Below are 12457 nucleotides of genomic sequence, written 5' to 3'. Positions count from 1 at the left end.
AGAGTTGATAGATTCGTTCCCCAGCCACAACAAGCTTATCGTCTAAAGGATAGTTGTAAAGTGCTTTTCATGCCCAAACTGCATACTAAGTGCAGGGGTAGATACGGACTGTAAGCCCATCAATGGGCAGGGATTGTCTCTATCTGTTGCCGAATTGTACATTCCAAGCACTTAGTACAGTGCTCTGCACATAGTAAGCGCTCAATAAATACTACTATTGAATGAATACAAGATAGATCTCGCATGGGGCTCACAGTCTATGTAGGAGGCAGAACAGGTACTGAATTTAAGAAACTAAGGCACAGAGAAGTAAATCGACTTGCCCAAGTTCCCGCAGCAGGCGAGTGATTAGAACCCAAGTCCTCTGACTCCCAGGCCTGGGCTCTATCCGCTAGGCCACACTGCTTCTCTTCTCATCTGTAAAATGGGGATTAAGACTGTGAGCCCCACATGGGACAACCCGATTACCTTGTATTCCCCCTAGCGCTTAGAACAGTGCTTGGCACATAGTAAGCGCTTAACAAATACTGTCATTATTATTATTATTAGAGATACTGTCATTATTAATATAGAGCAGGTCTATTCCAGCCCAGGCTCTCGGAGGAAATGGAGTGGATGACGCCAAGAAAACCCGTCAGTGGGAAGAGGTGCTGTCGGATTGACAGTGACGCGATGGGAATTGGCATCTTTTCCGGGGGAGCCCGTAGCCCTGTCGAAACTCCTGCCGACTCCTCAGTCCTTCCCTTTTTTTTTCCCTCTCTCTTTCCTTTTAGGTGATGTCCCAGGACAGATGAATCCAATTACTCGATACCAGTTCATACCTCTGGCTGAGGTTCTCTGCTGCGTCATTGCCGACATGAACACGGCCCACGAGCTCGTTACCCAGGAATCCTTAATGGAACAGTTGGGGAAACACTATCCAGGTAATTCTTTGCAAGTCTTTCCTCTTCCTAGAGGAATAATACATCGCATCTCGGGCTGCTAACGATACGTAGAAACGGCTTTTAATAGCACCCCAGTGGGCCGAGGCTCGGTCTGACTCTTTGTTCGGCTCGTCGGCTCACACGTTGTTAACCCAACCGTCGAAGCTGGAACGGCGCCTGCGTCCGAGTGTTTAGAAAAAGGAATTCCTCTGGAAAAAAAATGGGATTCGATGACTTTCCGGTAAATCGGGCCCTGTCGTTAAAGGAGGTTTGTTCTTTTTGCCCGGCCTCGCTCTGTACCGAGGGCAGTCGGGGATTTTAAATAGCAAGCAAGGTAAGTCTTGTCGTCTGAGTCTTGCAGTCAGTGGGGGCAAGTTGAATTGTAAGTAGGCTAAAGACCCCCATTAAATAACGGGGTGGGAGGCTGGAGGGAGGGAGAGCGAGAGAAGAGGGAGATGCAGCAGTGAGGCTATAAGCTCGTGGTGGGCAGGGAAACATATATATATGTTGGTATTTGTTAAGTGCTTACTATGTGCAGAGCACTGTTCTAAGCGCTGGGGTAGATACAGGGTAATCAGGCTGTCCCAAGTGAGGCTCACAGTCTGCCTACTCTGTTGTACTGTAATAATAATAATTGTTGGTATTTGTTAATAATAATAATGTTGGTAGTTGTTAAGCACTTACAATGTGCAGAGCACTGTTCTAAGTGCTGGGATAGATACAGGGTCATCAGGTTGCCCCACGTGAGGTTCACAGTTAATCCCCATTTTACAGATGAGGTAACTGAGGCACAGAGAAGTTAAGTGACTTGCCCACAGTCACACAGCTGACAAGTGGCAGAGCCGGGAATCGAACCCATGACCTCTGACTCCCAAGCCTGGGCTCTTTCCACTGAGCCACGCTGCTTCTCAAGCAGCTATGTGCCCATTTGTTAAGCGCTTACTATGTGCCAGGCACTGTTCTAAGCGCTGGGGTAGATACAAGTTAACCAGGTTGGACACAGTCCCTGTTCCACATAATAATAGCGGGGCTCACACTTTTAATCTCCATTTTCCAGATGGGGGAACTGAGGCATAAACAAGTTAAGTGACTTGCCCAAGGTCACCCAGCTGACAGGTGGCGGGGCCAGGATTAGAACCCATGACCTTCTGACTCCCAGGCCCTTGCTCTCTCCACTAGGCCATTGAGCTTCTCTGCTGGGTGACCTTGGGCGAGTCACTCAACTTCTCTGTGCCTCAGTTACCTCATCTGGAAAATAGGGATTACGACTGTGAGCCCCAAGTGGGACAGGGACCGTGTCCAACCCGATTAGCTGGTAATAATAATAATAATAAAGTTGGCATTTGTTAAGCGCTTACCATGTGCCAAGCACTGTTCTAAGCGCTGGGGGGATACAAGGTGATCAGTTTGTCCCACCTGGGGCTCACAGTCTTCATCTCCATTTTGCAGATGAGGTAACCGAGGCCCAGAGAAGTGAAGTGACTTGCCCAAAGCGGCGGAGCCGGGATTTGAACCCATGATCTCTGATTCCCTAGCCCGGGCTCTTTCCACTGAGCTACGCTGCTTCTCTGGGAGCTATCCCAGCTCTCAGAACAGTGCCCGGCACATAGTGAGGGCTTAGCAAATAGCATCATTAATTCCTGGCTCTGAGAAAGCTTCCCACCTGACTCCCCCAGACTGGCTCTCCCTCTCTCTCGCAACCCTCATGGCCACTCTTTTCCAGAGTTCCCCCGGCCCAGCTCTGTCCTTGACTCTCGGCAGGACCGACGAAACTCAGATACTCCTCGTTTCTCTTATATCGCTGACATCCAGCGAGCAGGAGTTCTGACTTCCTCTTACGGGCACCGTGACCGATCTGCTTCCCTGCAAAGAAGGCCCAGGTCATGGTAGAGCTGCTGGCTTAGCGTATAATCATAATAGTAATAATAATGACGATGATGAGATTAGAACCCACGTCCTGGGACTCCCAAGCCCGTGCTCTTGCCACTGGGCCGCCATTCCTTCACTTGAAAGGGTCCTTTCTGGTAGTAAGAAAATTGAACTCTCTTCCCCATAAGGAGTGTTTACTGCCCAGAGGCGGTCTAAAGTTTCATACTGACCAATTTCTGTTCCCTTTTTAAATGTTTGCCAAGTTGAAAGCCAGGAAGCCAACGTTTTAAGAATCTCTTGGCTGCCTATCAAGTGTCGGAGCCACTTCCAGAGCGTATTTAAGCTTGTGCAGCATTTGCATTACTGACCGTGTCGGCCCAGGGGAGACATAACTTGGGATATATTTTGGGAATCAGCCATTGGCAGTGATCGTGTTGTGCAGATCAGTAGCCTCTTTGCCGTGGGGTTCCACGTGCCATCCCCGCACCCTGACCTCAGCCAATTTGTGGCCAGGTTCCTTGTTCTTCCCTGAGCTCCTGGGCTGGGATCGGCTCTACCAACTCTACTGTATTATACTCTCCCGAGCATTCAGTGCAGTACTCGTTCAGTAAAGGCCAATGATTAAATGCCACAGAAAAGCATCTTGGACTAGCGGAAAGAGCAGGGGCCTGGGAGACGGAGGATCTGGTTCTAATCCCGGCTCCACCACCTGTCTGCTGTGTGATCTCGGGCAAGCCGCTTAACGTCTCTGGGCCTCAGTTTCCTCATCTGTAAAATGAGGATTAAGACCGTGAGCCCTATTTGGGCAGAGACTGTCCAACCCCATTATCTTGTATCTACCTCAGCGTTCAGTACAGTGCCTGGCACATAATAAGCATTTAATTAAGATTTTTTAAAGTTGACTGATGGATTGCTTGATTGATGTTGTTCCCATTCCTGTAGCCAGTTTTATTATGAATAATAATATTAATAGTAATGATTGTGGTATTAGTTTTGCTGTCTGCTCCCCCTTTTAGACCGTGAGCCCGTCGTTGGGCAGGGATTGTCTCTGTTGCCGAATTATGCATTCTAAGCACTTAGTACAGTGCTCTGCACACAGTAAGCGCTCAATAAATACGATTGAATGAATGAATGAGTTAAGCGCTTACCGTGTGCCAGGCACTGAACTGAGTACTGGGGTGGATACTAGCAAATCAGGTGGACGCAGTCCCTGTCCCACGTGGGGCTCACAGTCTCAGTCCCCATTTTACAGATGAGGGAACTGAGGTCCAGAGAAGTGAAGTGACTCGCCAAGGTCACAGAGCAGACAAGTGGAAGAGCCAGGATTAGAACGCAGAACCTTGACTCCCAGGCCCTTGCCCTCTCTGCTCCTGGGGGGGCTCTCGTTCTTAAATATTTTCCTTCCCCCGCTTCCCTCCCCTCTTGCCTTCTGTTCTTCCGTCACAGTGTCTGGACGACTGAGAGGGAAAGAGTGGAGAGATCTGAAGGGGAGGAGGGGGAGAACCTGCAAAGTCTGCTGCAGGGAGATAAATGCGAGCAAAAGGGAGTAACGCGGGAAGCAGGCTGCCTGCGTGTTGACTTACACAGTGTCAGAATAGAAAACTTGCTCATCTCAGTGTGTGGTATTCAGCCAAGATTCCTAGCCATGCTCCAGTGGTTGAGAGAGCCCGCAGATGCATTTCTTGATGCTACATAATTTTCGTTCACTAGAACAAGGCAAAAATTGGCCCCAGAGAATCGATAAGGCCATATGTAGGGGGAAAGGGTTACAGAGAGAGCTGTTTCGTGAATGACCTTATTACAAAGGCTGCCTGTCTTCCATTGCAGAAACCGATCGATTACACCACGGGAAAGAGAAAGCATCCCAGAGAGGGGAATAAAGCAGCTTGTCGGTTCATCTTTTCTTACTTAGCACTCGGTGACCGAGGCCAACAGGGATGTTAGCTCGTTGGCAATTCTCTACAGATTCCGAACACGTAAGAGGAACGGAATCAGTCAGTCGGTGGGATTTATTGAGCGCTTACTGTGTACAGAGCACTGTGCTAAGCGCCGGGGAGGGTACAACACGACAGAGTCGGTAGGCACGCTCCCTGCCCGCAGCGAGCTTGCGCTAGACTAGAGCGGGGAGACAGTCACGTAACTAATTTACGGATGGGTAAGGTTTTCAAAATCGGCGATTTTCAGTGAGGCAGCCTCGCGGATCGGTCAGGAGCCACATCCAAGGATGCAGCCTCCCAAGGGGAAAACAAACAAAAAAAGCCCCTCAGTAGGACCGCAACTAAATGGATTTCATCTGTTCCTTGCTAACTTGCACCAAAACCCACTAGCTACAAATCTCCCTTTTGTTTGATGGAAAACGAGACTGCAGAGCTTCGTGCCATTTAAAACACACATGGATTCTACAGTTTTGGGGGCTTGTTTCTTTTTTCCCCCGACAAGGTGTTTGTTTTGCCCCATGCCAAATTGGCCGACGTCTCATGTTTGATTGGGACCAGACTCTCTCCTCATTCCGCCTTATGTGTCCGCATCAGGGAGCTGTGTCTGTCATTAATAACGGGAAAAATTTCAGCCGACTGTTTCGTTGATATTTTACATACATGTAATGCGTCAGCAACTCGAATTCATCCCGCGAGGGGTCGTTTCCGATGTTATAGAAATTTACTCTATAAGCTAGCCGATTCAAAGTCAATTTTATACACCATTTTTGTCCGCTTTAGGCCTAGCCACTCCTTCCCCGGACATTCTCTATACCACTCTGGGGACTCTGATTAAAGAGAGGAAAATCTATCACACGGGAGAAGGATACTTCGTCGTCACCCCTCAGACGTACTTCGTCGCCAAAACCGCCCACCGAGAGAATCGGAGCGTTCTCCTCGAAGACCATCCCTCCCTGTCACCTCCGGTCACTTACCTGGTCAGCATGGAGAGTCCCGCCGAGCTAACTAAGGGAAACACTGCCCCGATGACCCACTGTAAGTTCTGCCATTGCTTCTCCGGTCTGGGTTCACCGGGCACCCAAGGACAGCCGTCTCCCGGAGAAGGACACGGGAGGGGTCAGAAGGGCATCGGGGATTCCAAGCCTTCCGTCCGGAATCAGGCCGTCTCTACATCTGAGGAGAGCCCTCTGGCTGAGGTGCCCAAATCCTTGCCCCCCACAAAGGAAAAAGAAAAAGAAAAAGGCAGGAAGTTTGGCCTGCGTCTCCTCTGGCGGAACATGTCCCGGAAAGAGAAGCCCAAAAAGGAGTACGGCACTTTCTCGGCTCAGTTTCCCCCGGAGGAATGGCCGGTCCGGGACGAGGAGAACTTAGACAACATTCCCCGGGACGTCGAACACGAGATCATCAGGCGCATCAACCCCGTGCTGACTGTGGACAACTTAATCAGACACACCGTGCTGATGCAGAAATACGAGGAGAGGAAGAAATACCTGAGCCAGGGCACCTCCACGGAACTGTTGGCAACCCGGCACAAGCACGTCTCCAAGGGCGGCGGCGGAAAGAGGCAGAGCAGGCCGGCGAAGCTTCACAGGAGGGGGCAGACCGGCAGAGAGAGACGCGCCAACGGAAGCCGGCGGGGGTCTCCGGGCAGCGAGCCGAGGCTCGGCCGGGCCAAGGACCCACAGCCCCTCGCCGCCCGGGCCGGACCCGGCACGCCACACGGAGCGACGGCGGCAAAGCCGCTCTGGGAGGACTGTCCGGGGCCCCGATCCCCCGTCATCCGCAAGAAGCAGATCGACCATCCCTTCTGGAGCCTCCCACCCTCAGGGAACACTTTCCCCAAAAGGCTTCCTGGAGAGAGGGCCCCTCACTCCAAGTCGGGTCGGCTCGGAAAGCGAGAAAGAACTTGCCAGAGGTCCGGGTCTCTGGATTCCCCAAGAACCTTCGGCGGCGCCGCCCAACAGCTCGGTCCTAAACAGCGCCGAGGCAAAACCAAGTCGAAGGAATCCCCGTACGCTCAGAAATCTCCCGTCCAACCCGCCGGCGATGGTTTCGATGTCGGCCCTCCAGACCCTCCGCCGCGTGGCAGTCGGAGAGCGGGAGATAGATGCCGACTCTGTGGAGAAGGCCCATCTGAGCGTGCTCCGTATCCTGGCCGAAGCCAAAAAACCCTCGCCGGCATCCAGAGGGAAACCCTCTCACGCGCTGACTCAACAGGGGAGGTCGGAGGGGAAGCCCAGCGCCAACTGCTAGATCCCCAAGGCAGCCAGTCCTGGGACCAAGCCGCCAGCGCCCAGAGGCTCGTGGAGAAAACAACCCGCCAGCTCCAAAACCTCGGCCTCGGGGATGGCCCGGGGGGTCCTGTCCACGCGAGACCCCTTAGGGATGTGGAAAACGAACTAAGGGGGAAGACTCCGGCCAATTGTCCCGAGGCCGCCGGCCTAGAAAATGAAGGATTGACCGACGAGGATGACGACGACCAGACTCTATATCAGCAAGACGTGGAAGATAATGATGATGTCTGCAGTTCCTTGTATCTGGAGGAGGAAGAGGAGGAGGAGGAGGGCTCTTCTGAGAACAATGAACTGTGTCGGATGCTGACCGGTCACATTCCGTTCTCCCTGGCCGACGCCAGCCAGTGGAATCAGGCAGCATCAAGACATGGGGCTGGGGCATCTCCGGGTCCCTGGAGCAACGGTAGGAGCCTGGCCAACTTCAATCCAGTCAGGTTCGGTTTGGAGTCTCGCCTGCGTGAAGGAAACGGAGGCCTCGGACCTGCAGGGTCACTTATTAACCCAGATGGAGGCCAGAAAGCAGGGCTCGCGGGGGAGAACCGTGGCCTCCATCCAAAGCCTCAGCTCGGTTTTAACAACTGCGGAGGGGAAGCTGGCACGGCCGAACGCGTTCAGGCTTCCGGGATCGCGGGCGGCGGCAGATTTGATTACTATAACACGAGTGAGGCGGACACCGAGGCTCTGCAGACGTCTGCCAGTGACGTGGGTGAGAAATCAGCTTGCTGGAGCGCGAGCCCCCCGGATGAGGAAACGAGAAAACACTTCACACAAAAATTGGAGCTTTTCGACACGGCGCATTCCCCGATTTTGGTGCAGAGCATCCGGAGGGAACAGAACCACTTGGAAGGAACCGAAAACCACAGCATCACTGGAGACAGCGGAATAGACTCTCCTCGGTAAGGATGTAAACTGTTCGTCGGAAGAACGAAAAATCGGTGTCGCGCTGTTGGGATTTTAAAAATCGACCCGTGCTGTCATGTGGGTGACCCTCCCCGCCAACTCCTAGCTGTTTTATGTTCCAACCAGCCCTTATTGCAGGAGTTTTTGAAAGGACAGCACGATTTGGCCTAATGAAATACCTTATATCATTCAGATTTCCATTTTTGAATAATAATGTTGGTATTTATTCAGCGCTTACTGTGTGCAGAGCACTGTTCTAAGCGCTGGGGTAGAGACGGTCATCAGGTTGTCCCACGTGAGGCTCACAGTTAATCCCCATTTTACAGATGAGGTAACTGAGGCACAGAGAAGTGAAGTGACTTGCCCACAGTCACACAGCTGACAAGTGGCAGAGCCAGAATTCGAACCCATGACCTCTGACTCCCAAGCCTGGGCTCGAATGAAAAAGCAGCATGACCTAGTGGATAAAGCGCGGGTCTGGGAGCCAGAGGACCTGGATTCTAATTCCAGCTCCGCCATTTGACAATGATGGTATTTTTTAAGTGCTTTGTTATGTGTCAAGCACTGTGCTAAGCGCCGGGATAGATTCGAGCTAATCAGGTTGGGCATGTCCTTGTCCCACGTGGGGCTCACGGTCTTAATTCCCTATTTTACAGATGAAGTAACTGAGCTACAGAGAAATTAAGTGACTTGCCTAAATTCCCATGGCAGACAAGTGGTGGAATCGGGTTTAGAACCCAGGTCTTTACCTGCCGTGTAACCTTGGGCAAGTCAGTTCACTTCTCTATGCCTCACTTTCTTCAACTGCGAAAAGGGGATCCCATACCTATTCTCCTGCCCACTTAGAGTATGAGCCCCATGTGGGACAGGAATTGTATCCGGCCTGATTAACTTGTATCTACCCCAGTGCTTAGAACGGTGCTTGACAAATAATAAAGCGCATAAAAAATGCCATAAAAAAAAGCACCCCAAAAAAACCACACCCAAAAATAGACCCTACACACTCCTCTTCAACTCTGCTTTGTGAACTTGGGCAAGTCACCTCACTGCTCTGTGACTCAGTTATCTCATCTGTACAGTGGGGAACAAGACTCTGAGCCCCGTGTGGGACAGGGACCGTGTCCAACCCAATTATCTTGTATCCACCCCGGCGCTTAGTACAGCGCCTGACACAAAGTAAGCGCTTAACAAATACAATAATTATTACTATTATTGGTAACTGAGACTGCATAAGCAGCGTGGCTCAGTGGAAAGAGCCTGGGCTGGGGAGTCAGAGGTGGTGGGTTCGAATCCCGACTCTGCCACTTGTCAGCTGTGTGACTGTGGGCCAGTCACTTCACTTCTCTGTGCCTCAGTTACCTCATCTGTAAAATGGGGATTAAAACTGTGAGCCCCACGTGGGACAACCTGATCACCTCGTATCCCCCAGCGCTTAGAACAGTGCTCTGCACATAGTAAGCTCTTAACAAATGCCGACATTATTATTAATCATCAGTCAATTATGGACACATGTTTTTCAAAGCCTCTCAAACTGAAATCCTCTTTTGTCCAAAATAAACTTGAAGCTCGATGGACAGGGCCGATTTTGAGAACCGATCGTTAGGGAACGGACCTGCCGCTTCTGGCTGGGCCTTCTGGATCATGTACCTAATTTATCTCGCTTCGTTACCTCAATCACCATCTAGGTAGAATCACATTAGCCCTCGCTTTGGCACTGTGGCATTGATGAGCAATTACAAGTTACTGTGAAGACCACTGACTCTGTTCTAGGGTTGTTTAAAAAGTGTGTTGCCTAAGCTTTTATCCTCCCCCCGACCCGCCTGCAGATATTAATTATGTGATGGGTCACTGTCGCCTATTTTCCTGGCTAAAGGTTTTACCTCCTCCCTTTAAAGACCCGTAGAGCAATAACAAACGGGAAGATCTCCTTCATGCTTGCTGAGTAAACATCAGAAGAGGCCATCTTAATACTTATAACCTCTTCAAACAGCTGTGTATAACTCATTTATACAAGCACCAGAGTTAGGATGGCGACTCAGTTGGACCTGAAGCCAAGTGAAATCCTAGTTCGTTCTGAAAGGCGCCTGGTTTTAGAGTTCGGCAGCAGTGCCTCACATTTTGCATCCTGGACCCTGCAAACCGGGGGATGACTTTTCTTAGGCAGGTGTAAATCAGGAATGCTCAAAATTCAATCCGTTTTCCAAGGGACCAAGAAATGCTAGGCTGAGTGAGGTCAAGGGACCATCCGTCTCGGGCTCTAACTCAGATAGCGGCACCAAAGGATGCAGGTAAGGATGGTGTCGTTGGTGTTTCTCCTTGACATCAGTCCTCATGATTAGTAGGCCATCCAACCTCTCTCATCTTGCCTTCTAATAGGCCCCTGATCTTCCGTGAACTAATCAAAATCCTTCCTGTGCCTCCATTAACTGGCATAGAGAAATCGGAGGCCATCTTTTGAAAATCCTCTCCCAGAAATCCTTGGACTCCCATTTATTTTTAGCCTAATTTCCACTTGATGACAGAACAGATTTGCACACCCGCAAAATCTTTTCTTTTGGAAACGTCTAATTGGAACAAAATGTTGGAAGAGACTCGAACGATGCGGTCCTTGAAAATGAACAAAGTATTGGCGTCAAACCGAAAAAAGATGGATGACGTAACAGAAGATCAGTCTGTTTAAGCCCCTTTACCCCAAAACTAAGAAGTTTTTTCCATGAGAACAAAATGGGTTTCCAACTCTAAGAAATGACAATTTATTTTTTTAAGTATCCGTTAAGTGCTTACTGTTCTAAGCATTGGGGTAAATACAAGTTAATCAGGTCGGACACAATCCCTGCTCCACATAGGAATCACAGCTTAAGTAGGAGAGAGAACAGACATTGAATCCCCATTTTGCAGTTGAGGAAACTAAGGCACAGATAAGTGAAGCGTCTTGCCTGAGGTCACATAGCGAGTAAGTGGCAGAGCCAGGATTAGAACCCGGGACCCCTGGTTCCCAGGTCCATGCTCTTTCCACTAGGCCATGCTGCTTCCTTTCGAGATCCCCTGATTTTATTTAAAGAATCACAATAAGGTTATAGATCTCCAAATGATGGTATCGGTTTGTGTTCAAACTGACTTTGATATATAGGAATAAAATGATTTTAGAGCTTAGGTAATAAAGTACATTTTGGGAAAAAAAATTATTACAAAATTTACCAGAGCCCATTGTTGGGTAGGGGTTGTCTGGATTTGTTGCCAAATTGTACTCCCAAGCGCTCAGTACAGTGCTCTGCACACATTAAGTGCCCAATAAATACGACTGAATGAATGAATTATGAAGAGGAGGAAATATGGATACATTGTTCCACAATGTCTTTTCTCTAGCTAACTTTCCGAGCTGATAATTTCTCCATCTCTGTTGAAAAAAAAAAGGAAAACAAAGGTGTCATTTAAAGCTTTTTCAATAAATATCCCTTTTTAAAAATACCAAGCCAGGTGGGATGATGTTGATCATTTGAATTGTAATTTTTGATTTCCTCAGACCCTAATCTATTTTGATTTCCATTTCAGACTGACTGGTCGGACGGCGTTATCTAAAAGTGATACAGATATGATCTTCTGAGCACACGAGCTTATATTAGTGAGCGAAGTTGTTCTACCAGTGAATTTTTAAATATAAAGAGAACTTTAGATTTAGATGTTTACCCTCTTTAATGATACCCAGCCATGTTGTGTGGCAGGGAGTATTTTCAGAGAAAATTCATCACCCGCAAATATTTTTGTTATTAATTGAGCTAAAGAGAAACCTCAAGAACATCCTCTACAAAACCGGTAACTGTTCCTTTTCATATTTTTAGAACCCAGAGTCTGGCATCTAATAAATCCGTCGATTTGGACGCACTGAAACGGCGACGGAGTTTTGTGCAAAACTTCGAAGGCGCAACGAGCCAAAGGCAGAGGTCGGCACTTTCATCTCGTCCCTTATTACAACTGACTCCAGTCATGAATGTTTAATTCTTGTTTTCCTTTTGGGGTCTTTGGCTAACTTCCTGAGGTTTGTTTGTTTTTTTTAAAAAAAGATTTTGTACAAATGTACAGTATTTCTATAAATGTTTAATCAGCTGAATACACAAGGTTCATCCACGTCGTTGTATACACTTTCAAACCTCATGAATATTGGCTCTAGAGACTGATTTTTCTCTTCTGACTTTTTTAAAACACAAAGCAATTAATCTTCCTGTAGCGTTATTAGGAACATGTTTGCAATAAAAATACCTAGAGAAAAACAGCCAGAGTTCTGGTTCTTTATCCAGTGAAAGATATGGTCAGATCGGATTTTTGGAGGAGGGACTCACGACCTTTTAAATGAATGAAATGCTATTTACGTTCATCTCTGGTTCTGCGATGCTGAGCGAAAATAGCAACCCAGCTCCACCCCTTACGTTGAATCTCTGGGCTAGTACAGTGCATTCCCTCAGGAGATAATATGTGTAGGGATTTTTCCGAGATAAGCTTTTCTTATCAGGGAGTAATCAGGGGAAGCAGCGTGGCT

The 12457-nt window shown here is 48.9% G+C and overlaps 1 protein-coding gene across 2 annotated transcripts; it reads left to right on the top strand.

The window, feature by feature from the left end:
• The first annotated feature begins 697 nt into the window (after nucleotides 1-697).
• Nucleotides 698-12179, top strand: STOX1 (storkhead box 1). 2 transcript variants are annotated; one of them, XM_029059107.2, is made up of 4 exons: nucleotides 748-923; nucleotides 5510-7919; nucleotides 11476-11545; nucleotides 11763-11851. In XM_029059107.2, the coding sequence occupies exons 1-3, from the start codon at nucleotides 791-793 to the stop codon at nucleotides 11525-11527; spliced, it is 2595 nt and encodes an 864-aa protein (XP_028914940.2). In that variant the 5' UTR covers nucleotides 748-790; the 3' UTR covers nucleotides 11528-11545; nucleotides 11763-11851. The 2 variants fall into 2 exon arrangements, with proteins under 2 accessions (XP_028914941.1, XP_028914940.2); XM_029059108.2 differs by lacking the exon at nucleotides 11476-11545 and having other exon boundaries at nucleotides 698-923; nucleotides 11763-12179.
• The last annotated feature ends 278 nt before the right edge of the window (nucleotides 12180-12457 follow it).

The sequence above is a fragment of the Ornithorhynchus anatinus genome, chromosome 3 (assembly GCF_004115215.2).
Source record: "Ornithorhynchus anatinus isolate Pmale09 chromosome 3, mOrnAna1.pri.v4, whole genome shotgun sequence".
NCBI lineage: Eukaryota > Metazoa > Chordata > Mammalia > Monotremata > Ornithorhynchidae > Ornithorhynchus > Ornithorhynchus anatinus.
The sequence above is the reverse complement of the archived record's forward strand: the minus strand, read 5'-3'. Positions and strand labels throughout refer to the sequence as shown.

What these genes read in the sequence shown, in the direction of transcription:
- STOX1 (XM_029059108.2), top strand. Translation starts at nt 791, where the DNA reads ATGAATCCAATTACTCGATACCAGTTCATACCTCTGGCTGAGGTTCTC. An exon ending in GTTGGGGAAACACTATCCAG is followed by an intron (nt 924 to 5,509) that starts GTAATTCTTTGC and finishes TGTCCGCTTTAG; the next exon opens with GCCTAGCCACTCCTTCCCCG. An exon ending in AGCGGAATAGACTCTCCTCG is followed by an intron (nt 7,920 to 11,762) that starts GTAAGGATGTAA and finishes TCATATTTTTAG; the next exon opens with AACCCAGAGTCTGGCATCTA.